Source organism: Pseudorasbora parva, chromosome 4 (genome assembly GCF_024679245.1).
Source record: "Pseudorasbora parva isolate DD20220531a chromosome 4, ASM2467924v1, whole genome shotgun sequence".
NCBI classification, from domain to species: Eukaryota; Metazoa; Chordata; class Actinopteri; order Cypriniformes; family Gobionidae; genus Pseudorasbora; species Pseudorasbora parva.
This window is the reverse complement of record NC_090175.1, coordinates 10975964-11003002: the sequence shown is the minus strand read 5'-3', so window position 1 is coordinate 11003002 and position 27039 is coordinate 10975964. Positions and strand designations below refer to the sequence as shown.

General features: G+C 40.4%; 1 protein-coding gene across 1 annotated transcript in view; it reads left to right on the top strand.

Moving 5' to 3' along the window:
• LOC137073767 (pneumococcal serine-rich repeat protein-like) overlaps positions 1-25803 on the top strand; it is a gene marked incomplete at its 5' end in the record, with an annotated part of 63428 nt that extends 37625 nt beyond the window's left edge. Inside the window, 11 exons of the mRNA XM_067442475.1 lie at positions 13910-15770; positions 15814-16063; positions 16114-16640; positions 16693-19261; positions 19309-20335; positions 20381-21545; positions 21640-22803; positions 24005-24486; positions 24764-24825; positions 25293-25450; positions 25555-25803. Of these exons, the coding sequence (XP_067298576.1) occupies positions 13910-15770; positions 15814-16063; positions 16114-16640; positions 16693-19261; positions 19309-20335; positions 20381-21545; positions 21640-22803; positions 24005-24486; positions 24764-24825; positions 25293-25450; positions 25555-25676 (9387 nt within the window). The remainder of the gene's footprint in view (positions 1-13909; positions 15771-15813; positions 16064-16113; positions 16641-16692; positions 19262-19308; positions 20336-20380; positions 21546-21639; positions 22804-24004; positions 24487-24763; positions 24826-25292; positions 25451-25554) is intronic.
• Positions 25804-27039: the final 1236 nt, after the last annotated feature.

Here is a 27039-nt window from a genome sequence, read left to right as displayed (position 1 = left end):
TCCAGATTCTGAGGAATACAGCTCAGATAGGAATTGAGAGTTGCTAGACCACACTTGCGGGCAAATTAAATTTGCTGCCGCTAGGGTGCGTCTAGATTTCTAGGCTATATTTTCCCTAATTTAATGATGAAAAATAGTTTTGAAACTTCTGAAACATCTCTAACATAAAAAACAAGCCCATGCAGAGCGTCTGTGAGTTTTACATTTGTTTGCTGTTTAGTCTGTCGACCAGAATGTCATAACGCAAAGCTTGTTTAAAAAAAATGATCAAAAGAACTCAACGAAACGTTATCATAACTATCTAACGTACCAAATCAGATGACACATTAAAACTTCTTGCATTACGTTAATGTAATACAAGGTTCTCGTCGCCATTTCTTCACAATAATGCTAGCATGTGATGCACAACATGAGAAATATACCCTGACCACGAATTAAGGATTTGTTCTCTCGGTTTCAGGGTCATGCAGAGACCCTTGGAGGGGCAGGTGCTCAAAGTATAAAAGGGGCACATGGAACAAGGCTTTTAATCGGGCTGTGCTCAAAATATCAATACAGCAATATATTGACACGTTCCTTTCAATACGGATGTTTCTGTATTGACATGGCAGCAAATGCTGTGATGCAGTTTTGATAAGAAACCTTTAAAAGGTCAAAAGTTAAAAAATATTTTAAAAGTAAAATAATAATAATAATAATAATCTTTCCACCTATTAATAACTCTGGGATTAGAAACTGTTATACTTATGATTCTGTTATACAGTAGTAATAGTAAAGAACAGCTGTTATAGTAAACTGTAGGTAGGACATGGTCATTATTCAAAATCAACGTGGCCCGTTACGTACAGTACTGAATAGTTTTATTTAATGTCAGGTCAGTATCTGTGGCTATTTTCATGGCAAAAACTCAATTACAAATATACAAGAGTTACATTTATGCAATACAAATAAAAACCAAGCAAAAAAAAAAAAAGCAATATTTTACAAGATTTTTAACATTAACTTCTAAAACCTTTTCTGGTAAAGTCTTTTAATCTTAAATTCCTAAATAAATCCTTTAGTGGGTTTGCTGCCTTTGCTGTTGTTGTTGCTGCTGATACTGCTGGAGTATATCTGAGACTATAGACATTAAAACAAGCGCTAACACTTGAAGGGGTGTGCATCAGACTGACATGACACATTCATAATCATGACATGAGGATACGTCATGAATATGAAGGAGTTTTAATGTATGTTTATAACAACTGTCATTAAGTGTCGTTCGCTCATTTAATGCAAATATGACATTATGTGACATGTCTTGTTAGTGATAGTGACAAACTTAAAAATTTAAAGTTGTCATAAACACATCTCACATAATGTCATCTTTGCATTAAAAATATAAAAACTCCTTCATATTCATAACCTGGGTATTTTCATACCTTTTCCTGAAATCTACTAGGGCCTTATCTCATGTACTCTGCACTTTGATGTTAGGTCAGGTTCATTTTATATTGACATCGATATTTTTAATAATAATTTTAAAGTATTATTTCCAGAGATATATTATTGAGTTTAGAGGCTATAGTGATTTGGCTGTTGTAAACACTACTGTTACAGAAAAACATATTTTTTTAAAATTAAAATTAGTGCTGGGAATCAATTTAAACAAATTAACTAATTAATAACATTTTTTCTGTAATTAATCAAGATAAATCACGATTTAAAAACATGGGCATTTTTAATATTTTGATATTGTAATAATTTCAGTTACTCTCCAAATTAATGTAGAAACAATTTAAAGACAACATATTGTAAATATGTGTTGTATTGGCATCTTTTTATGAATGAAGGCCAGTATCACTGATACTAATATCTCTATGAAACATTATGACATTGCATTACAGTATAAATGAAAGCTACCAATTTCAATATGTATTAGGCTTTAAAAAAAAACACTTAATTTAAGTGAACTTAAAACAATCTTCATCATCTATCATCTAGCTACTGGGGTTCCCCAGGGCTCAGTGCTTGGACCACTTCTCTTCTCCATCTACATGTCATCATTAGGCTCGGTCATTCAGAAACACGGCTTCTCCTATCACTGCTATGCTGATGACACTCAACTCTACTTCTCATTTCAACCAGATTATCCTACAGTTGATGTTCGTATCGCTGCCTGTCTGACAGACATTTCTGACTGGATGAAAGAGCATCATCTTCAACTCAATCTTGCAAAGACAGAATTACTTGTTTTCTCAACTAACCCAGCACTTCATCAAAATTTCTCCATTGAGCTTGGTTCATCGACCATAACTCCATCAAGGACAGCCAGGAACCTTGGAGTTGTGATTGATGACCAGTTAAACTTCACTGACCACATTACTGCCACAGCCCGGTGCTGCAGATTTGCTTTATACAACATTAGAAAGATTAGACCCTTCCTATCAGAACAGGCTGCACAACTCCTGGTTCAAGCTCTTGTTCTCTCCAGACTGGACTATTGTAATGCTCTTCTGGCTGGGCTTCCAGCATGCACTATCAAACCCTTGCAGCTGATCCAGAATGCAGTGGCGAGAGTGGTCTTTAATGAGCCGAAGAGAGCGCATGTTACGCCTCTCTTCATCAAACTGCACTGGTTGCCAATGGCTGCTCGCATCAAATTCAAGGCACTAGTTATCGCCTACAAAACAACCACTGGCTCTGCACCAATATACCTAAACTCACTTGTTCAGACTTACACACCCTCCAGAAGCTTGCGTTCTGCGAATGAGCGGCGCCTCGTGGTTCTTTCCCAAAGAGGCATGAAATCGCTCTCACGGACATTTTCCTGGACCGTTTCCACCTGGTGGAATGACCTGCCGATCTCAATTCGTGCTGCCGAGTCTGTAGCCATTTTTAAAAAACATCTTAAGACACATCTCTTCCAATTGCACTTGACCAATACAGAATAGCACTTACTGATCACCACAGCAACGACCAAAAAGCGCACACTCCTGGATCATATCTACGTCTCTCATCCGGATTTGTGCCTTCAGGCGGGTATGTTACATAGTTATCATAACTATCAAAATCCAGTGTTCTGTATTTTGCGTACGTGAGTTTTTGCTGTCGATGGCTATTGCTGCGCGTTTAGCTAGAATGCCATACAAAACCAACCCATTGGGCCACTGAATCTGCATTAACGACAACAGCTGGGGCAAAAGCCTTAGTCCTAATGGGTTGTTATCATGGCTATCAAAATCCAGTGTTCGGCATTTTGCATACGTGAGTTTTTGTTGTAGATGTCTATAAAAAGAAAAAAAAAGAAAAAAATTGTGTACTGTGCTAATTAATTGAGATTTCTTACAGCTCTTACAGGTTGTTGGCCTTGTTTGTTTCGTTGCTTCTATTACTCTCCCCTTTTTTGTAAGTCGCTTTGGATAAAAGCGTCTGCTAAATGATTAAATGTAAATGTAAATGTATATAAACCCATTATAATAAATGTTATATTTACCGGTGGCCTTTTAGACAGAAAACGTAATAGAATTATCATTATCAAAACCTTTGTGAATTATCATTAAAGCTACACTTTTCTCTGTGATGAACATGATTGAAACCTGTTCTGAATTTATATAACGTTATATTAATGATAATAAAAAACAGATATAGGCTAATTCAGAGGATGAAAAATCAGTATAAGCCTTTACCAGTGTTTTTAAATAAATACTAGAATAAAAATAATAGGTTTAAAGTATAAATAGTTTTTAGTAAAATAACAAAGACAAGACTGTGTGTAACTCTACGCCCGTGAAACTTTTCTCCCTCAAACAGCAAACTAATGTTAACGTTACTTCTACAATACACATACAGGAAACAGCAATATAAACAACAGCTCCATGCTCTCTCCACGTCGTTCTTGTAAAATAATAACTAACTAAACAAACACTTCGCTGAGAACAACACTTAACGTTACCGTTGTATTGAAGAATCCTCTTCTCAGTCCACTCTCCACTGGCGCACGCGAGCGGCGTGAAAGATGAGGTCATAGGGTGAAAGGTCATCATCATGTGAATCATTTTATTGTTTTTATTTAATTTTACTAATAGTTAGATTGGGCAGGCCTTCACAAAAGGGCCTTTGATTATATATATATGAATATAATCGTATTTTTGTTTTTGTTTTGTTTTTCCTTCACAAAAAGGGCACTTTGGGCATCAAGGGGCAAAGAGGCAGGTGCTCAAGCACCCCATCCCCCCCCCCCCCCCTTCTGCACGTGCCTGCTCGGTTTACTCAGTCATGTCCACATTGTAACTACTAAATTAATTTGTTCAACTTAACAAAAGCTAACGTTAAACTGCTAACTTTCTAGGAAGTTAGCTCGTCATTAAAACACTCAAACTGTTGAAATATACAGAATTAGGTGATGACAGCACAACCATTGCATGAAATTACATTTACTGAATAAAATAAATCTAAAAATCGACTATATAATGCTGTTTATTGCTTACCTGTCAAGACCATGGACGAGACTTGCGTGCAGTGCAGATCGGAGAAGCCCTCAGCGGTTCCGCGCATGCGCAGCTTCCTTGCTTCAAGACGACGTAAATTTTACTAGATTTTTTTTTAAATAGCTTCATGTACTTTATTAATTTGTGTAAATATGCCAGAAAGTCACAAGTGAAATTTACTTTTCTGTTAGATGTCTAATATTTACAAGTAAAAATTGAGTACGTTTAGATTTTACTTAAAACTCTACAGTTTTCACTTTTACAAGATTATTCTAAGCAAAATATGCATCATTTTTCCTATTTTACTTACTTTGCCATAAAATTTTTTTTTACAGTGTGTTACAATGCAGTCAAAGAAGTCTGTCCGAAATCAGTTTCGTGAGGTGCCTTCAAGCCTTACAAGCCATTGTCTCATAAGGCAGTGAGGCAATGAGTTAGCTGCCTAAGTTTTTGGACGCAGCCTGTATGTGCATGTCCCTAAACATAATGATGGACATTAAAGGGAAAGTTCACCCAAAAATGAAAATTTGATGTTTAATTTGATCTGCTAACCCCCAAGGCATTCAACATGTAGGTGTGTTTGTTTCTTCAGTAGAACACAAATCAAGATTTTTAACTCCGAACATTGCTCGTATAATGCATGTCAATGGGGTCTAATTCTAATTAGTATTACATTTCCATGTGTGTAGATTTGATTGTGAAGGCATTATATAACCTAACTATTGACTTCCAACAAGTGTTTTTTTAGTTCCAGGAAACCATGGGTGTTCACCTGTACCAACCACACCCAAGAATTCATGTGTTAGACTTGATTGTAATAAGAAGAATGATAACTTCTTCTCTTGACATGATCATAAAAGATGACACCTACGACAAAATGACTGTACTTAAGCTTTTATTATTGCCCACTAACATCTTTTTGTCTGGCTTCTTCAATTCAACAAATGCCACTTCATTAAATACTTAGGTAACTCAGTTGGTAAATTTGTTTTTCAAACTATAAATAGGTCTAATTTGTTGAGTTTCCTATTATAACAACGCATTTCAAGGAAATTCTTTAAACAAGAAAGTTGTCATCTCTTCGATAAAGTAGGACTATAAACCTAATTAAGAAAACTGTATGCTCACTGGATTTTTCAGAAACGTTTAATAGCCCTAACGATTTTAAATGTCGCCTAATAAAACCATATAGGCTGTAGTCATAATAGCAAACTAATTAGGTAAACATATACTGACTAAGAAAAAGAACAAATCCAAATGATAGTGAGTTCATGTCTGAAGCTCCACCATTTTGATCTTCAGGAGTATTTTTACCTTTAAGAGAAAAAAAAAGTTCTATACTATTTTTCTTTTCTTCTATAAAATATAAGAGACTGTGTGTGTCATTATCCTTTTATGTCAAATATTCCTTTAAAGCAGTTTAAATAATTACAGTTATTATAAGTCTATAATATATTTTTCGATTTTCTACATCAATTGTTTCAAATAAAACGGACATTTAGAACGGGTTATTTTATTTTTTTACCACAACATTTAGAATGTCTGCTTTTTACCCCATCTAAAGAAAAGTGTTTATGCTATACACTTGGTATGGGAAATATACCAGGTTTACAGGCTACAAAAAATAAAATATAAAAATTATAATAATAAATAAATGCGTGTCTCAGCACCACGAGTTGAGCATTGGACTGGTGACGTCTAATCGAGAAATGAAAACCATTGAAACGATGTCTCAGAATGTGAGGAATGCTTTTGTTTTGTCCTGTTCTGACATCTCACATGTGTAGTAAATAGGATTAGTTGACGTAGGATCCTTAAAAAATATGTGCACTGATGAAAAATATTCTGTAAAATAAATACTTCAGAAAAAACAAACGTAATTTACATTTAAAAAAAAAAAAGTTAGTTCAAAGAACAAAATAAATGCTATATTAGTCAATTCAAGCTTGTAGAAATTAAAGTGTATATATCATCAAAATTAAAAAAAATTGATACTGTTGTTCCCATAATGCACTGGGCGAGGAATAATTAAAAGAGTTGATTTTTGGGCGATTTCCAACTTTTGTTGTTAAGTTCAGTAACTTGTCATTTTGTGACATTTGGACACAATCATATTCTACTCAAAATTGCACATTATATTGTATAAAAAATATTGATGTCTATATGTTCAGGTGCTGTCAGATGTTTGTAGTTTCTACTAATATGTAGATATGTGGCCCTATTTTAACGATCTGAAACGCAAGTGTCAAAGCGCTGAGCGCAAGTAATTTTGTGGGCGGGTCTCGGCGCTGTTCCTATTTTCCCGGCGGGATAAATGGCTCTTGCGCCCGGCGCAAATCTAAAATGGGTTGGTCTGAAGTAGCTTTATTATTCATAGGTGTGGTTTGGGCAACGTGAATAAACCAATCAGAGCGTCATCCAACATTCCCTCTAAAAGCAGGTGCACAAGTTCCATTATGGGATTGCTATTATTATGGCGTATTTGCAGGCGCACTCCAGGAGCGGTTCACAGCCGACGTGACTGATGTTCTAGTAAGAGCAGCCCTTACGAAACAAAAATATATTGCAGTATATTGGAAAATTTCATGCAATACATTAGGAAATATATTAACATATATGGGAATTAATAATTATATTTTTCAATATATTGCAATATATTGAAAGCGGCAATCATTTGTATATTTTGCAATATATTACATGAATATATAATATATTTTATAATACCATCAATATATTATTCCATATATTTACAATATATTAAATTATATTTCAACTAATATATTGGTAAATATATTTTCCTTTCGTAAGGGAGTGAAAGACAGAGAAGTTGTGTTGTATGGGGATGGGAGAAACCCACCCAAAATAGCGTCGGTTAAACAGTTTTTTATTTTTTCAGTCGATTTTTTTTTTTCCTGGTTCTTGACGGACAAACCAATTTGTCAGATGTCCTTAAATATTAACACAATGTGTTAATATTTTTTTTTAGTGTAACAATTTATGATTTGCAAAAATAACTGTTGCATCTGTGTAGATTATATGAGCAAAGTGTATGCGCGTAGTGCACGTTATACATTATGGTCAAGCACGCGCCCTTAAAATAGCAGAATGAACAACGCGCCACTGACTTTAGATTAGGTTTTTTCTGGTCAGTGGCGCAACTGTTTAATGGAACAGCAAAATAGCACCAGGGATTGTTTGCGCCGGAACACGCCTCCTTTTTTGCGCTGAACCGCCCAGGGAGCGCAAGTTCATTCACTAGTTTAGCGACGTGCTTCTGTGGAGGGAAAAGCGCGCTTTGCGCGGGTGCAAAATAGGAATGACACATGCGTCGGTGTACAAAGTCAATTGCGCTGGGTGCAAGATAGGGCCCATGGTGTCTACACAATATCGATTGTAATATATACTTAGATGCAGAAGTAAATCATACACTTTAAAGTGTGGTTTAATTGATTGTTATATTGTTTGACAAAGTTGTGGCCTACTTATTTTCCTTGTTAATTGTACTTTAAAGTAGAGTTCACTTAATTTCATATGTAAAATTTACTTTAAAAAATATGTTTGAAAAAGTTTGCAAAAAAAAGTAAATGTTACTTATTGTTTGTTTTTTCAGTGTGCTGCATGATCATTTGTATATATATATATATATATATATATATATATATATATATATATATATATATATATATATATATATATATATATATATAGTCGCAATTTATCCATATAATTAGGCCTAATGGAAAAAAGTTTTTGATGTTGTTTTTTGAAGTTTTTTTTGTTGTGTAAATGTATTATAAAAATAAATGTTCCCCAACAAATATTCATGCATTAATAAATAAAATTTCAGATATGTATCCTTAAATCATTGCGTAGGCCTCTGCAAGTGATAAGAAATTAAAAGATTTTTGACAAATTTTAAAATATTCTTGATTGAAATTAAATGAAAACAGTGAACAGTGAAATGTATTTCTATAAATAAGCCTGGCTATAATTCATGATGACAAAGACCACACCTTTTAGACAGACACAATACAAAATATTTAGGTTTTCAGTAGACATTTCAAATAGCGTATCTCCGCGTATCATTGAAGTAAAAAACGCACAATCAGGACGTCATGCAGTGCTATATAAAAAGAAGCACCACAGGTTATTCAAGAGTGAAAAGCTTGAGTGCCAGTACTTAAGTAGGTTACTTACCAGTACTTAAAGCCACTTCGACAACAGCGGATTACAAATCAAGGAAAAATTATCTGTCCAAGAATTGGTAAGGATATTTAACTAACCAAATTTATTTGTGTTGATTATATTCATATTACAAAGTACAGTTTTTATTACTTAATAAATTTATGGCATAATAAAAATTGAAGCATTACTATATTAATGGCATATGGAATGTAATTATGATCAAATGTCTTTGAAAGAGATTGCAGTAGTCAATATAAAACGTATTTTGCATGAAACTCTGTAAAGTAACCTTAATTTATCTTCATATTGATTAGAAAATGCATTATCTATGGAAAATCGGTGGGATCTATTTTTTTACAGAAAGATTTGTGTTTAATATTAAGAAGTTACAATAAGAGAATATTGTAATTTGGATAATGCTAATCAGTTGGCATAAATAGAAGTTAAAAACTATTTTATGATGTCAAGATGTATGGTGTCTGTGTTCCATTTCATTTATTCCATTCCATTAAATATAACATTTACACTAGTAAGTAAAATACATGATTTGCAACAAGTCTTTAACCCTTTCATGGCTACTTCAAATTTCAGCATTTTTCAATGAGTCTTTCAGCATGTCTTTTCAACATGTCTCAATGAGTCTTTCTGGGCATTTCTTTGCATTGAGAAGATCTTTTCGTGTAATCTCAGTCTTCTCAGTTTTCTCAGGTTGTTCTAATTCAGCTGATAAATCTTTCAACAGATGTTGACGATTCCTTATTATAACACCACCCCCAGCTGTCTCAATATTATAGGACCCTGGTTGAATTTGTTCAAATACAATGCCTTTCTGGTTCCCGTCATTAGTTCTATTTTTAAATCTGACCTCCTCACCAGCACAAAGTTCAGGCAAATGACGAGTTCCTTTATCATAATAGACCTTTTGTTTAGCCTTTTGTTGTTCTTTGAATTTTTTGACTTTCTCACTGCCTTCTGTTAAGAAAAGATCCTCGGCTATAGGAAGATTAGAACGCAGACGTCATCCCATCAGAAGACAAGCTGGAGAATTTCCACACTCAAGAGGTGTACTACAATAAGCAAGCAGTCCCATGTAAAAACTACTCCCATCATCTCTTGCCTTTTGCATAAATCTTTTCCCAGCTCCAACAGATTTTCCCATTAGACTCCATTAGACTGCATTTCCATTAGACTCCATATTTATTATATATTTTTATATATTTTCCCTCAGTCTAAGTCCCCTCGACATTGTATGTCTGAAGTCCCAGTCTTTTGAAAAACTCTGAAAGCTAGCATTAACAAATTGAGGGCCATTGTCAGTAAAAACTTCAGCTGGTACTCCATGTCGAGCAAAGATCGACGTCAGGCTTGAAATAACATTTTCTGCAGTAGTTGTGCTTAATGCATACACTTCAGGATACAACAAAAAATAATCAGTAACCAAAAGGTATTTCTTTCCTTGACATGTGAAAATGTCTACACCTATTTTTTGGTAGGGTCTTTCAGGTACCGGATGGGACTTCAATGGCTCTCTTGGAGTATTAAATTAATATTTATAATTTTTTTTAGATTTATTAGTCCCCAAATGGCCTTTGTGAACTTTCTTCCACATCTCATGTCTCAGATTACTTGGAATCACTACTTACTTTCCTTCATACAGAATTCTATCACAGACAGATAGTTCTGACTTGCAGTATCAAAATTCATGAACATCTCCGACACAATTTAGTTTAATCTCCGGCCAACCATTCATGACATAATATTTCACCGTGAGCGTTTGGTCTTGTTCCGTCTCTTTGCAGAGTTTCATTTTGGAATCAGCAACAGGTAAAGCTTCAACAATCATGTTTACATTATGCTTGAATATCCGCAGTCAATTTTCCACTCAAGGGTATAGTCGGATCTACTGTGTCTGCCACAAACATTAATCGACCTGGTGTATAAAACACATTTAATGCATATCGTTGCTATCTAATCATCATTCTTTGAATTCTCAACGGACAATCATTACATGAACAAATGAACAAATCATTTTAACAATGCATTCAATGGTTTATGGTCAGTTTCAACTGATCTCTCACAAGCAAAAGTAATGCTAAGTAACACTTTTTCAATTTGAGCATACCTGCACTCTGCATCAGTCATTGAACGGGAGGCATATTCCACTGATTCCCATGTTCCATCATAGTCCTGAAGAAGTACTTCTCCCAATCCTGTCTGTGAAACATCAGCTGAAATTTTAATAGAATGTTTAGGATTATAAAACTTCAAGATTGGTTCTTTAGTCAAGATCACTTTCAACTGTTGCCACACAGACTCCTGTTCATGGTTCCAGTTCCATTCATTCTTTTTCTCAGTCATCTCAAGGGAGATGTCTTCTCAAAAAGATTAGGTAAAAATGTACTCATATAAATCAACATACCCATGAATCTCTGAACATCCTTTACACTTTGGTCTTGGCATATGTTCATTAGAAGAAATCTTCATGGGATCTGTTTTCCTTCATAGGAAATAGTTTTGCATTCTTCTTATCCACAATAACAAACAAACTAACTCATTCTGTGTGCTGATCAATTTTTTGTTGTATCACTCCTAAACTCTCCATTCTATCCAATTCTTCTTTTAATTGTCTTTGAAATGAAAACGGTACCTTTCAACATGGCTGTATAAAGGGGGGCAAAGATTCATTTATTTGGATTGTGTGCTCACCTGACAAACAGCCTAAGCCTTTCTATTAGGATTGAGTCATACTCTGGTTCAGACTTTGTTAAATCTTCTATGAACAGCACTCTTTTCACCAGATGCAGCCTTTCACAAGCAGACAAGCCCAAAATAGCTTGAAAATCATTTGGTGCCACTACAAATGACAGAGAGTTAACTTTATCCTTATATCCTTATTTGTCCTTTCACTAGTATGTCTGCTCCAGAGCATCCAGTTACTTTTAATTTTGGTCTTGGCTTTAGTTTGTTGAATTCAGTTTCAGAAATCATATTTACTTGAGTTGTTCACCTTCACTTTTTGCTACTGCATCCACATAGAACAATTCATCAAAGTGTATAGTATACAGAGCAACAACAACAAGGTTGTTTTCATTTTAGACATTTATGTAAAATGGACATTTAAATGCAGACCTCTCAAGCTGCGATACCGAACAGAACCACATGGAGATGCCAAAAAAAACCCTCCTAAATCAACCGTTTTGACTGCATAACCTACAATTACTAAACACAACAACATCGCTCCCACCACTGCACACATGCTCAGTATATCATCAGCTCTGCTGCTCGTGCTCATTATCATCATGAGTTCTCTCTTAACAGTTGGTTAAGTCAGTGTACTGTTAACTGAATAATTCCGGGATGTTGGTTTATTTCGTGTCAGGGGGAGAGTCAGTCACGTCAAAAAGTGAATAACTTTAGAAATGTGTGGATTAGTGCTTAATAGAGATGCAAACTGTTTGGAACAGTTCGGTCTGATTTGGTGAAATTATTCGTTCACGAACCGGTCATCACTAACATTCAAACATGAGAAATCAAACATTATCCTTCCTGTGTGTGTGTGTGGAAACAACAACAATGCACTGAAATGGATATGTATGCTGCGTGAGATCAGTGATCGAGAGTTCGCACACACATTCTCTGTGCATCAATATAACAGGCTATCACCCCGCTTACTGTATGACACCAAAATTTGCTCTTCAGAAACATTCGCAGTAAGCCTAAACAATAGCCTATGCCTTCTTTACATTAGTGTTCTTATTTCTTTTTTATTTATTTATTTACAGGAACAGTGCATATTAATACAAATTTCTGTCAATAGGCCAGAGTTAGCCAAAAGGCTATTTTCACCTGTAGTCCCTAGACAGACATCAACCTTAAAGAGAGTAAAAAGTTAAATTTTACATAACAATATAACAACTAAAATACAATTTAAACAAGCACTAAGTTAAGATGTACAATAAAAACATGGACCAACATCAGACAAATACATGACCACATACACACAAAGCAAACTGTTTCGGACTGTTTGAAAGAATTAGATTACTGGATCACTGAACACTTTCCCAGAGTTTAATGGCTTAAACTCACAAACAGAGAATTGCAATTGTGATTGTAAAATGCAGTGGTCTCGGATTGGTTAGCTGGCCCAGCTGTGTTCTGATTCGCTAACCGCCTAGTTCACGTGTTTGATGATCGGCAAGTTATCACGAGCTGTGGGCGGGGCACCGTAATTATGTGTTTTCAACACTGACAGGGAGTCGGAGCCTGCTGGATTTACAACACAAGATCATCCACTTCACCTGATATATGTTATTTGACATTACGTGAGGGAACAAGGTCGAAAATGGTTGTGTTAGTTGATCGGTAAAGTTATCACTGGCTGTGGGCCTCTGAGCCACCTTTTTATGTTTGTTACAACACTGACGGAGCCTGCTGGATTTACAACACAAGATCATCCACTTCACCTGATATATGTAATGTGACACTACATGAGGGAAAAGGGTAGAAAATTATTGTGTTAGTTGATTGGCAAAGTTATCACAGGCTGTGGGCGTCCGGCCACCGATATATGTTTAACACTGACAGAGATGGGGCATGCTGGATTTACAACTTAAGATCATCCACTTCTCCTGATATGTGACATTTTTCTGACTGTGTAATGTAATTTGAAGTGTATGAAACCTAAAATAAACATTAAAGATGTAACTTTGCTCAAACAGCAACATTACACACTAGCTAAAGTTAGAAAAGTGAAATTGTGTTTTTCCACACCTTTAAATTATTTTAACGCATTGACAGCCCTAATATATATATATATATATATATATATATATATATATATATATATATATATATATATATATGTGTGTGTGTGTGTGTGTGTGTGTGTGTGTGTGTATATAAACTTTGTGCATATTGCTTGCTTTGCAGACTCTTATTATTAACACTGAACTTTTCCCATAATGAAGAGAAAAATATTTTTCATCATTTGCATTCTTATTGGTAGGTGATTCATATCATGCATATTTTTTTTAAAAAATATTTCATCAATTATCTTATATGTAAAATATGCATGTGCAAAATATGAAATACAAAAAAATAACACTAACTTTTTGTTTTTTTCTAGCAACAGACCAAACAGCAGCTCAAAGCCCAACAGGTTCAACATCATCTGTTAGTACAGCCGACACATCTACAACACTCGCAGACACAACAATGTCATCAGCAGTTACAACTCTTGCTGAAACATCCACAAGTACTTTAGTTACAACAACGTCACTTCAAACAACAGCTGCATCCTCAACAACACCTATAACAACAGCCGTGTCCTCAGTGACCACTACAACTCCTGCTGGAACATCCACATCTACAGCAGCAGAAACCACAACAGCATCACAAACTACTGTTACAACAGCGGCATCTTCCACAACACCTACAACAACAGCCGTGTCCTCAGCAACCTCTATAACTCCTGCTGGGACATCCACATCTACAGCAGCAGAAACCACAACAGCACCACAAACTACTGTTACAACAGCTGCATCCTCCACAACACCTACAACAACAGCAGTGTCCTCCGCGACCACTACAGCTCCTGCTGGAACATCCACCACACAAGCACCACAAACTACTGTTACAACAGAGGCATCCTCTACAACACCTACAACAACAGCAGTGTCCTCAGCAACCACTACAGCTCCTGCTGGAACACCCACCACAACAGCAGCAGAAACCACAACAGCACCACAAACTACTGTTACAACAGCGGCATCTTCCACAACACCTACAACAACAGCAGTGTCCTCAGCGACCACTACAGCTCCTGCTGGAACATCCACCACAACAGCAGCAGAAACCACAACAGCACCACAAACTACTGTTACAACAGCTGCATCCTCCACAACACCTACAACAACAGCAGTGTCCTCAGCAACCACTACAGCTCCTGCTGGAACACCCACAACAACAGCAGCAGAAACCACAACAGCACCACAAACTACTGTTACAACAGCGGCATCTTCCACAACACCTACAACAACAGCAGTGTCCTCAGTAACCTCTACAACCCCTGCTGGGACATCCACCACAACAGCAGCAGAAACCACAACAGCACCACAAACTACTGTTACAACAGCTGCATCCTCCACAACACCTATAACAACATCAGTGTCCTCAGGGACCACTACAACTGCTGCTGGAACATCCACCACAACAGCAGCAGAAACCACAACAGCAGCACCAACTACTGTTACAACAGCGGCATCCTCTACAACACCTACAACAACAGCAGTGTCCTCAGCGATCACTACAGCTCCTGCTGGAACATCCACCCCAACTACAGCAGCAGAAACCACAACAGCACCACAAACTACTGTTACAACAGGGGCATCTTCCACAACACCTACAACAACAGCAGTGTCCTCAGCAACCTCTATAAATCCTGCTGTAACATCCACCACATCTACAGCAGCAGAAACAACAACCGCACCACAAACTACTGTTACAACAGCTGCATCCTCCACATCACCCACAACAACAGCTGTGTCCTCAGCAAGCACTACAGCTCCTGCAGGATCATCCACCACAACAGCAGCAGAAACCACAACAGCAGCACCAACTACTGTTACAACAGCGGCATCCTCTACAACACCTACAACAACATCAGTGTCCTCAGCGACCACTACAGCTCCTGCTGGAACATCCACCCCAACTACAGCAGCAGAAACAACAACCGCACCACAAACTACTGTTACAACAGCTGCATCCTCCACAACACCTACAACAACAGCAGTGTCCTCAGCAACCACTACAGCTCCTGCTGGAACACCCACAACAACAGCAGCAGAAACCACAACAGCACCACAAACTACTGTTACAACAGCGGCATCTTCCACAACACCTACAACAACAGCAGTGTCCTCAGCGACCACTACAGCTCCTGCTGGAACATCCACCACAACAGCAGCAGAAACCACAACAGCACCACAAACTACTGTTACAACAGCTGCATCCTCCACAACACCTACAACAACAGCAGTGTCCTCAGTAACCTCAACAACTCCTGCTGGGACATCCACCACAACAGCAGCAGAAACCACAACAGCACCACAAACTACTGTTACAACAGCTGCATCCTTCACAACACCCATAACAACATCAGTGTCCTCAGGGACCACTACAACTGCTGCTGGAACATCCACCACAACAGCAGCAGAAACCACAACAGCAGCACCTACTACTGTTACAACAGCGGCATCCTCTACAACACCTACAACAACAGCAGTGTCCTCAGCGATCACTACAGCTCCTGCTGGAACATCCACCCCAACTACAGCAGCAGAAACCACAACAGCACCACAAACTACTGTTACAACAGGGGCATCTTCCACAACACCTACAACAACAGCAGTGTCCTCAGCAACCTCTATAACTCCTGCTGTAACATCCACCACATCTACAGCAGCAGAAACCACAACCGCACCACAAACTACTGTTACAACAGCTGCATCCTCCACATCACCCACAACAACAGCTGTGTCCTCAGCAAGCACTACAGCTCCTGCAGGATCATCCACCACAACAGCAGCAGAAACCACAACAGCAGCACCAACTACTGTTACAACAGCGGCATCCTCTACAACACCTACAACAACATCAGTGTCCTCAGCGACCACTACAGCTCCTGCTGGAACATCCACCCCAACTACAGCAGCAGAAACAACAACCGCACCACAAACTACTGTTACAACAGCTGCATCCTCCACAACACCTACAACAACAGCAGTGTCCTCAGCAACCACTACAGCTCCTGCTGGAACACCCACAACAACAGCAGCAGAAACCACAACAGCACCACAAACTACTGTTACAACAGCGGCATCTTCCACAACACCTACAACAACAGCAGTGTCCTCAGTAACCTCTACAACCCCTGCTGGGACATCCACCACAACAGCAGCAGAAACCACAACAGCACCACAAACTACTGTTACAACAGCTGCATCCTCCACAACACCTATAACAACATCAGTGTCCTCAGGGACCACTACAACTGCTGCTGGAACATCCACCACAACAGCAGCAGAAACCACAACAGCAGCACCAACTACTGTTACAACAGCGGCATCCTCTACAACACCTACAACAACAGCAGTGTCCTCAGCGATCACTACAGCTCCTGCTGGAACATCCACCCCAACTACAGCAGCAGAAACCACAACAGCACCACAAACTACTGTTACAACAGGGGCATCTTCCACAACACCTACAACAACAGCAGTGTCCTCAGCAACCTCTATAACTCCTGCTGTAACATCCACCACATCTACAGCAGCAGAAACAACAACCGCACCACAAACTACTGTTACAACAGCTGCATCCTCCACATCACCCACAACAACAGCTGTGTCCTCAGCAAGCACTACAGCTCCTGCAGGATCATCCACCACAACAGCAGCAGAAACCACAACAGCAGCACCAACTACTGTTACAACAGCGGCATCCTCTACAACACCTACAACAACATCAGTGTCCTCAGCGACCACTACAGCTCCTGCTGGAACATCCACCCCAACTACAGCAGCAGAAACAACAACCGCACCACAAACTACTGTTACAACAGCTGCATCCTCCACATCACCCACAACAACAGCTGTGTCCTCACCAAGCACTACAGCTCCTGCAGGATCATCCACCACAACAGCAGCAGAAACCACAACACCAGCACCAACTACTGTTACAACAGCAGCATCCTCTGCAACACCTACAACAACATCAGTGTCATCAGCGACCACTACAGCTCCTGCTGGAACATCCACCACAACAGCAGCAGAAACCACAACAGCAGCACAAACTACTGTTACAACAGTGGTACCCTCTACAACACCTATAACAACAGCAGTGTCCTCAGCGACCACAGCAACAGCTGCTGGAACATTCACCACATCTACAGCAGCAGAAACCACAACAGCACCACAAACTACTGTTACAACAGGGACATCTACCACAACACCTACATCAACAGCAGTGTCCTCAGCAACCTCTACAGCTGCTGCTGGAACATCCACCACATCCACAGCAGCAGAAACCACAACCGCAGCACAAACTACTGTTACAACAGCTCCATCCTCCACAACACCTACAACAACAGCCGTGTCCTCAGCAACCACTACAGCTGCTGCAGGAACATCCACATCTACAGCAGCAGAAACCACAACAGCACCACAAACTACTGTGTCAACAGCTGCATCCTCCACAACAACCACAACAACAGCAGAGTCCTCAGCAACCTCTACAGCTGCTGCTGGAACATCCACCAGTACATTTTCACAAACCACAACAGCACCACAAACTACTGTTTCAACAGCTCAATCCTCTACAACACCTACAACAACAGCAGTGTCCTCAGATACCACTACAGCTCCTGCTGGATCATCAACCACATCTACAGCAGCAGAAACCACAACCGCACCACAAACTACTGTAACAACGGCTGCATCCTCTACAACACCTACAACAACAGCAGTGTCCTCAGCAACCTCTACAGCTCCTGCTGGAACATCCACATCTACAGCAGCAGAAACCACAACCGCACCACAAACTACTGTAACAACAGCTGCATTCTCTACAACACCTACAACAACAGCAGTGTCCTTAGCAACACCTACAGCTCCTGCTGGAACATCCACATCTACAGCAGCAGAAACCACAACAGCACCAAAAACTAGTGTTACAACAGCGGCATCTTCCACAACACCTACAACAACAGCAGTGTCCTCAGTGACCTCTACAACTCCTGCTGCAACATCCACCACATCTACAGCAGCAGAAACCACAACCGCACCACAAACTACTGTTACAACAGCTGCATCCTCCACAACACCTACAACAACATCAGTGTCCTCAGCAACCACTACAGCTCCTGCTGGAACATCCACATCTACAGCAGCAGAAACCACAACAGCATCACAAACTGCTGTTTCAACAGCTCAATCCTCTACAACACCTACAACAACAGCAGTGTCCTCAGCAACACCTACAGCTCCTGCTGGAACATCCACATCTACAGCAGCAGAAACCACAACAGCACCAAAAACTACTGTTACAACAGCGGCATCTTCCACAACACCTACAACAACAGCAGTGTCCTCAGTGACCTCTACAACTCCTGCTGCAACATCCACCACATCTACAGCAGCAGAAACCACAACCGCACCACAAACTACTGTTACAACAGCTCCATCCTCCACAACACCTACAACATCAGCGTCCTCAGCAACCACTACAGCTCCTGCTGGAACATCAACATCTACAGCAGCAGAAACCACAACAGCACCACAAACTACTGTTTCAACAGCTGCATCCTCCACACCACCCACAACAACAGCCGTATCCTCAGTAACCACTACAGCTCCTGCTGGATCATCCACCACTACAGCAGCAGAAACCACAATAGCGGCACAAACTACTGTTACAACAGCTTCATCCTCCACAACACCTACAACAGGTGTAACCACAACAGCAACAGGTGCAACAGGTGTAACCACAACAGCATCACAAACTGCTGTTTCAACAGCTCAATCCTCTACAACACCTACAACAACAGCAGTGTCCTCAGCAACACCTACAGCTCCTGCTGGAACATCCACATCTACAGCAGCAGAAACCACAACAGCACCAAAAACTACTGTTACAACAGTGTCATCTTCCACAACACCTACAACAACAGCAGTGTCCTCAGTGACCTCTACAACTCCTGCTGCAACATCCACCACATCTACAGCAGCAGAAACCACAACCGCACCACAAACTACTGTTACAACAGCTCCATCCTCCACAACACCTACAAAAACATCAGTGTCCTCAGCAACCACTACAGCTCCTGCTGGAACATCCACATCTACAGCAGCAGAAACCACAACAGCACCACAAACTACTGTTTCAACAGCTGCATCTTCCACAACACTCACAACAACAGCCGTGTCCTCAGTAACCACTACAGCTCCTGCTGGATCATCCACCACTACAGCAGCAGAAACCACAATAGCGGCACAAACTACTGTTACAACAGCTTCATCCTCCACAACACCTACAACAGGTGTAACAGTTGTAACCACAACAGCAACAGATGCAACAGGTGTAACCACAACAGCACCACAAACTACTGTTACAACAGCTGCATCCTCCACAACATCTACAACAACATTAGTGTCGTCAGCGACCACTACAGCTCCTGCTGGAACATCCACCATTACAGCATCACAAACCACAACAGTACCACAAACTACTGTTACAACACCTGCAACATCGGCAGTGTCCTCAGCGACCACTACAGCTCCATCTGGGGTATCCACCACTACAGCAGCAGAAACCACAATAGCGGCACAAACTACTGTTACAACAGCTGCATCCTCCGCAACACCTACAACAACAGCAGTGTCCTCAGCAACCACTACAGCTCCTGCTGCAACATCCACATCTACAGCAGCAGAAACCACAACAGCAGCACAAACTACTGTTACAACATCTGCATCCTCTACATCACCTACAACAACAGCAGTGTCCTCAGCGACCATTACAGCTCCTGCTGGAACATCCACCAGTACATTTTCACAAACTACAACAGCACCACAAACTACTGTTTCAACAGCTCAATCCTCAACAACACCTACAACAATAGCAGTGTCCTCAGCAACCACTACAGCTCCTGCAGGAACATCCACATCTAGAGCAGCAGAAACCACAACAGCACCACAAACTACTGTTACAACAGTTCCATCCTCCACAACACCCACAACAACAGCAGTGACCTCAGCGACCACTACAGCTCCTACTGGAACATTCACCACATCTACAGCAGCAGAAACCACAACCGCACCACAAACAACTGCTACAACAGCTCCATCCTCCACAACACCTACAACAACATCAGTGTCCTCAGCAACCACTACAGCTCATGTTGGATCATCAACATCTACAGCAGCAGAAACCACAACAGCACCACAAACTACTGTTTCAACAGCTGCATCCTCCACAACACCTACAACAAAAGCAGTGTCCTCAGCGACCACTACAGCTCCTGCTGGAGCATCAACCACTACAGCAGCAGAAACCACAACAGCAGCACAAACTGCTGTTACAACAACTTCATCCTCCACAACACCTACAAAAACATCAGTGTCCTCAGCAACCACTACAGCTCCTGCAGGAACATCCACATCTACAGCAGCAGAAACCACAACAGCACCACAAACTACTGTTACAACAGTTGCATCCTCCACAACACCCACAACAACAGCAGTGACCTCAGCGACCACTACAGCTCCTGCTGGGACATCCATCACTACAGCAGTAGAAACCACAACAGCACCACAAACTACTGTTACAACAGCTTCATCCTCCACAACAACTACAACAACATCAGTGTACTCAGCAACCACTACAGCTCCTGCTGGAACATCTACCACAACAGCATCACAAACCACAACACCATCACAAACTACTGTTTCAACAGCTGCATCCTCCACAATCCCTACAACAACAGCAGTGTCCTCAGTAACCACTACAGCTCTTGCCGGAACATCCACCACTACATCATCACAAACCACAACCGCACCACAAACTACTGTTACAACAGCTGCATCCTCCACAACACCTACAACAACATCAGTGTCCTTACCGATCACTACAGCTCCTGCTGGAACATCCATCATTACAGCATCACAAACCACAACAGTACCACAAACTACTGTTACAACACCTGCAACATCGGCAGTGTCCTCTGCGACCACTACAGCTCCTTCTGGGGTATCCACCACTACAGCAGCAGAAACCACAACAGCACCACAAACTACTTTTACAACAGCTGCATCCTCCGCAACACCTACAACAACAGTAGTGTCCTCAGCAACCACTTCACCTCCTTCTGGAACATCCACCACTACAGCATCACAAACCACTACAGCCTCACAAACTACTGTTTCAACAGCTGCATCCTCCACAACACCTACAACAACATCAGTGTCCTCAGCAACCACTACAGCTCCAGCTGGAACACCCACCACAACAGCATCACAAACCACAACATCATCACAAACTACTTTTACAACAGCTGCATCCTCCACAGCACCTACAACAGCAGCTGTGTCCTCGGTAACAACTACAGCTCCTGCTGGAATATCTACCACAACAGCATCACAAACCACAACACCGTCACAAACTACTGTTTCAATAGCTGCATCCTCCACAACCCATACAACAACAACAGTGTCCTCCGCAACCACTACAGCTCCTGCTGGAACATCCACCACTACAGCAGCAGAGACCACAACCGCACCACAAACTACTGTAACAACAGCTGCATCCTCAACAACACCTGCAACATCAGCAGTGTCCTCACTGACCACTACAGCTCCTGGTGGAACATCCACCACAACAGCATCACAAACCACAACAGCATCACAAAGTGTTTTAACAGCTGCATCCTCCACTACACCTTCAGCAACAGCGGTCTCCTTAGCTATCAATACAGCTCCTGCTGGAACATCCACCACAACAGTATCACAAACTACTGTCACAACAGCTGCATCCTCTACAACACCTACAACAACATCAGTGTCCTCAGCAACCACTAAAGCTCCTGCTGGAACATCCACCACTACAGCATCACAAACCACAACAGTACCACAAAATACTGCTACAACAGCGGCATCCTCCACAACAGCACCACAAACTACTGTTACAAAAGCTGCATCCTCCACAACACCTTCAGCAACAGCAGTGTCCTTAGCTGTCAATACAGCTCCTGCTGGAACATCCACCATTACAGCATCACAAACCACAACAGTACCACAAACTATTGTTTCAACAGCTGCATCCTCCACAACACCTACAACAACAGCAGTGTCCTCAGCAACCACTACAGCTCCTGCTGGAACATCCACCACTACAGCATCACAAACCACAACAGCACCACAAACTACTGTTTCAACAGTTGCATCCTCTACAACACCTACAACAACAGCAATGTCCTTAGCAACCACTACAGCTCCTGCTGGAACATCTACCGCAATATCAACAGTATCTACAACAGGACCTGCAACAACTGAAGTGTCTACAACTACTACAAATACACTTTCAATCAATATTTCAGGTAAGTCCCATCATGCAATATACCTTAAAAATGAATAGTCTTCCATAACTTTACTGAAATAAGGGTAGGATACACAAAACGTCTCAATTGCATATGGTAACTTTCGTTCCCTGAAGGAGGGAACAGAGATGTACGACAGATGACTTGGGATCACTTCAGGGAGCCATATCAGCTTAAAGACATACAGAATGAACATTGGCATGCATGATGTGCATATCGCTGAGGAACCACTAGTGACTCGGCCTGCAGTACAGAGGGTTCCACTCAAGCTCGACCTTTTTGGTGGCCCGGGAAAGCATAGCCGTCAACTCGGGGTCTGACTCGACCATTGCCACTGCCACCAGGCAGTACAGCTGAATCTTCATCCTCCGAGGACTGGAACTCCCCCTCTGATTCTGCGATCGACATCTGTTTGTCCGCCAGAGCCTGTTTTGTTTCGCCGCAGTGGGAACATGAACTATCCACCAAAAGCTGCCTCAGCGTGCTCTAGGCCCAGGCATGTGATACAGCGATTGTGACTGTCAGTAGGCGACAGGGAACGACCGCATCCAGAAACACACGGGTGGAATGATATCTTGAAAAAGACGCAATGTTCCCCCGTGCTGCTCTTTTTGTGAGGAAGCACCCTTTCAGGAAGTGCTGAAGCACCCAGGGAAGACAGTGGCAACACACAGCCTGTGTTTGCACTCACTTTAAGTGAAATGCCCTCACAAACTAACTTTTGGTTGTTGTGAAAACAGCAGATTTGCTTGTTTAGTTTACAGCAGTGAGCTCGCGGTCACCAGCACCTGTCATTTCCTCTGAGTTCTCTCACTCTCGTTCTCGCTCTCTTTCTCACTGAAGATGAGTCTCTGCCTTCATCAATGGCGTTCGGCTTTGAAGTGAATGAGAACAGTGCGTGGCAATCGTTGCTTTATACCACGGGGCGGGGTGCGATATGCAAATCACGCACGTCAATGTTCATTGGCCCGTTCTCTGTTTCAAAGCTGATAGGGCTCCCTGAAGTGATCCCAATTCATTGGCGAGGTCCGACGCATGTCAAACCTGACCAACTGAAAGGGAACCCAATTTTTGTTCTAACATTTTTATCTCATTTTGAATAGAATTAAGCAAACAAACAAAAAAAGGAAAATATAAATGTCAATACACTATAGTTTGTCTATATGTAGTTCAAATAAATTTGCTCATCTATTCATTACAGCTTTGGGTACAACAGTCATTCCTTCTAGTGCATATACAGAGTCTACAACGTCTACACCATCTGCACCATCTACAGCTTCTACAGCATCTACGGCTTCTACAGCATCTACGGCTTCTACATCATCTACGGCTTCTACATCATCTACAGCTTCTAAAGCATCTACAGCATCTACAGCTTCTACATCATCTACAGCTTCTACATCATCTACAGCTTCTAAAGCATCTACAGCATCTACAGCTTCTACAGCATCTACAACTTCTACTGCATCTACAGCTTCTACAGCATCTACAACATCTACACCATCAACTGCATCTACAGCTTCTACAGCATCTACCACATCTACAACTTCCACAACATCTACTGCAAACATACCTGAGGTGAAAAGTACTCTGGAGTTTAGCTCTAATGAAATATTTATAGTTGCACTCAGTGATCCAACCACGGAGGAGTTCAAGAATAGGTCTAAGCTTGTCACTAATCAGGTGAGTTCAAATCTATTTACTGAATTTACTTGAATGCATTAACGATACTTAATTATTAAGGTCATATCACAAACTAAACAATTATGTAACCAACGCTTAAATATTAATATACTCCATTACATACCGTAATGGTTAGCGATTTGCACTGTGTGTGTGTGTGTGCACTTAGATGGATTAAATGCAGAGCACAATTTGTAAGTATGGGTCACCATACTGGGCCACACATCACGTCCCTTCACTCTATTTTAATATATTTGTGTAATTCTTTCTGTTCCAGCTTGAAGGTGTCTACAAACCCAAGTATCCTAACTTCCGCAGAGTGAATGTCATAAGTTTCAGGTAAATACAGCATATTGCAATGCTGCTTATTTGATGTATACTGTATATGTGTGTGGTGTGTGTGTGTGGAAATTTTTGGTACATTTTATTCATGCTTAAAAAAATATTTTAATTTCAATTTTAATCAAAGTGTTTTTTTGTGTGAAGATGATGTTCTGTGATTCATAGGTTTTGGGATATGGTTAGGGTTAAGATCAGTATAAAAAATGTCTATGTGTAACAGAGGCCAGCTAGTAGTTGCTGTGCAAGTAAACCTCACTCCTCTGACCTCGAGATGCTCTAGCGACTAACATAGTGGTTGCAGCCTTTAGCCTCCTTGTTAGAGCATCCGACTCTCATGCAGGCCGACGCAGGTTCGAGTCGCGGTCCGAGGGAGGAGTTGCATATGGAAATTCCCCATAAGAGAGCAAAAAAGATAATGATCTAAAAATTAAGCTAACAATCATTTCAACATTTATATATTCCAGAGCTGGGTCAATCATCACAACATCAGAAATTGTCTTCAGCTCCAACCAAACAGTCCCATCTCTTCAAGAGATTTCAAACACCCTCTTGACAGCAGCGGTAGCAGGAAGTGTCAATCTATTGAACATAATTCCTCAATCAATTTCAGTCAATGGATCAGGTAAGCTCTATTACTTCATATGTAGTGACAAAAAAATCCCAAAAATCTGAGAATATATTTAATCTATTGGGAGATCAAACTAATTTGCATATCTTTTATTACAGCTTCAACTACAACTATCGCTCCTACAGCAACTACAGCTTCAAGCGGATTAAAGATTGAATCCAGTCTGCTCCAAGCAACATGCCTCATTATTATGACTAAAATATTAACACTTTTCTTATAGATCCCTTAACCATAATCAAACAAACATTTGTTATGCTGTAACACATTAAACAAAGAGCAAATGTAATTTGTATTGCTTGATATAGCATATAGCATTAGCCATAGTAGCACTCTCTCAAATAATGGTACAGGGCAATTTAAATATATGCTTGATAATGCATTGTTCCTCAAGAATATAACTGCAGATATTCGTTTAACAGCAGGCTGTTTTCTAGGAGGGGGAAGTGGAGCTTTTTCCTCATGTATGTCCTAATGCTTTCTAAAAAAAAAAAAAAAAAACTTTTTTTTCAATTGTGTAAAACACTATGTATTGTGTATATCTGTATGTTATACTATTGTGTAATATATTGTAATGTTAATATGTCAAATTTATTTTAATAAATTAAAAATATTTGTTACATTTATATGGTCAAAAATATTTAGCTTTCATGAACATATAAGAAAATAAATATTAGAAAATGCTAAAAATGGCTTCTTATTGCACACCATTAAATGTTCAAGGGTGACTAGACTAGGCTTTTTTGTGTATTTTGTTGATAAGAGTTGGCATTAAAACTAACAATATTTGTCTGGCATAAGATAAGATAATAAGAGTCTACTATTATTTATGCACAATGACCGCTCAACTGAATTTCAAACAATTTCCCATATCTAGATACCAGAATATCATAGGAGTTGGAGGGTCAGTTCGTCTGACTTGCACCAGTAAAAAAGTATTATCTAAAAAGATTGTTTCATTATGAATGTTGTTTCATTGCAATGTGCAAGGTAGCCAGCAGACAGTGTTTTTTCCCCCCAAAAATATTTCGGGCTATGGAGCAGGAAGTACAATCCCTGTTGGCCAAGAAGGCCATAAAACATGTTCCCCTGGCAGACAGGGAGTCCGGGTTCTATAGCTGGTATTTCATAGTTTCCAAGTATGGGGGTTGCATCCAATAATAGATCTCAGGCTCTTGAACCACTCTCTGAGGAGATTCAGGCTCAAGATGCTCACAATTCCAGCCATCGTGAGTCAGATCCAGTTCGAGGACTGGTTCGTCATGATAGATCTGAAGGACGCATACTTCCACAACTCCATCCTTCCATGCCCCAGGAAGTTCCTGAGGTTTGCTTTCGGGGGCAAAGTGTACCAATATTGGGTTCTTCCCTTCAGCCTAGCCCTTTCCCCTTGCACCTTCACCAAGTGTATGGATGCAGCACTGGCTCCACTGAGACTCCAGGGCATCTGTATATTACATCAACGACTTGCTCGTTTTGGCCGAGACGCGCGAGATAGCAGTTCGGCATCGAGATGTCGTTCAGACCCACATTAGGTGCTTGGGGCTGAGACTCAGCACGAAGAAGAGTGTGTTGACGCCTTTCCA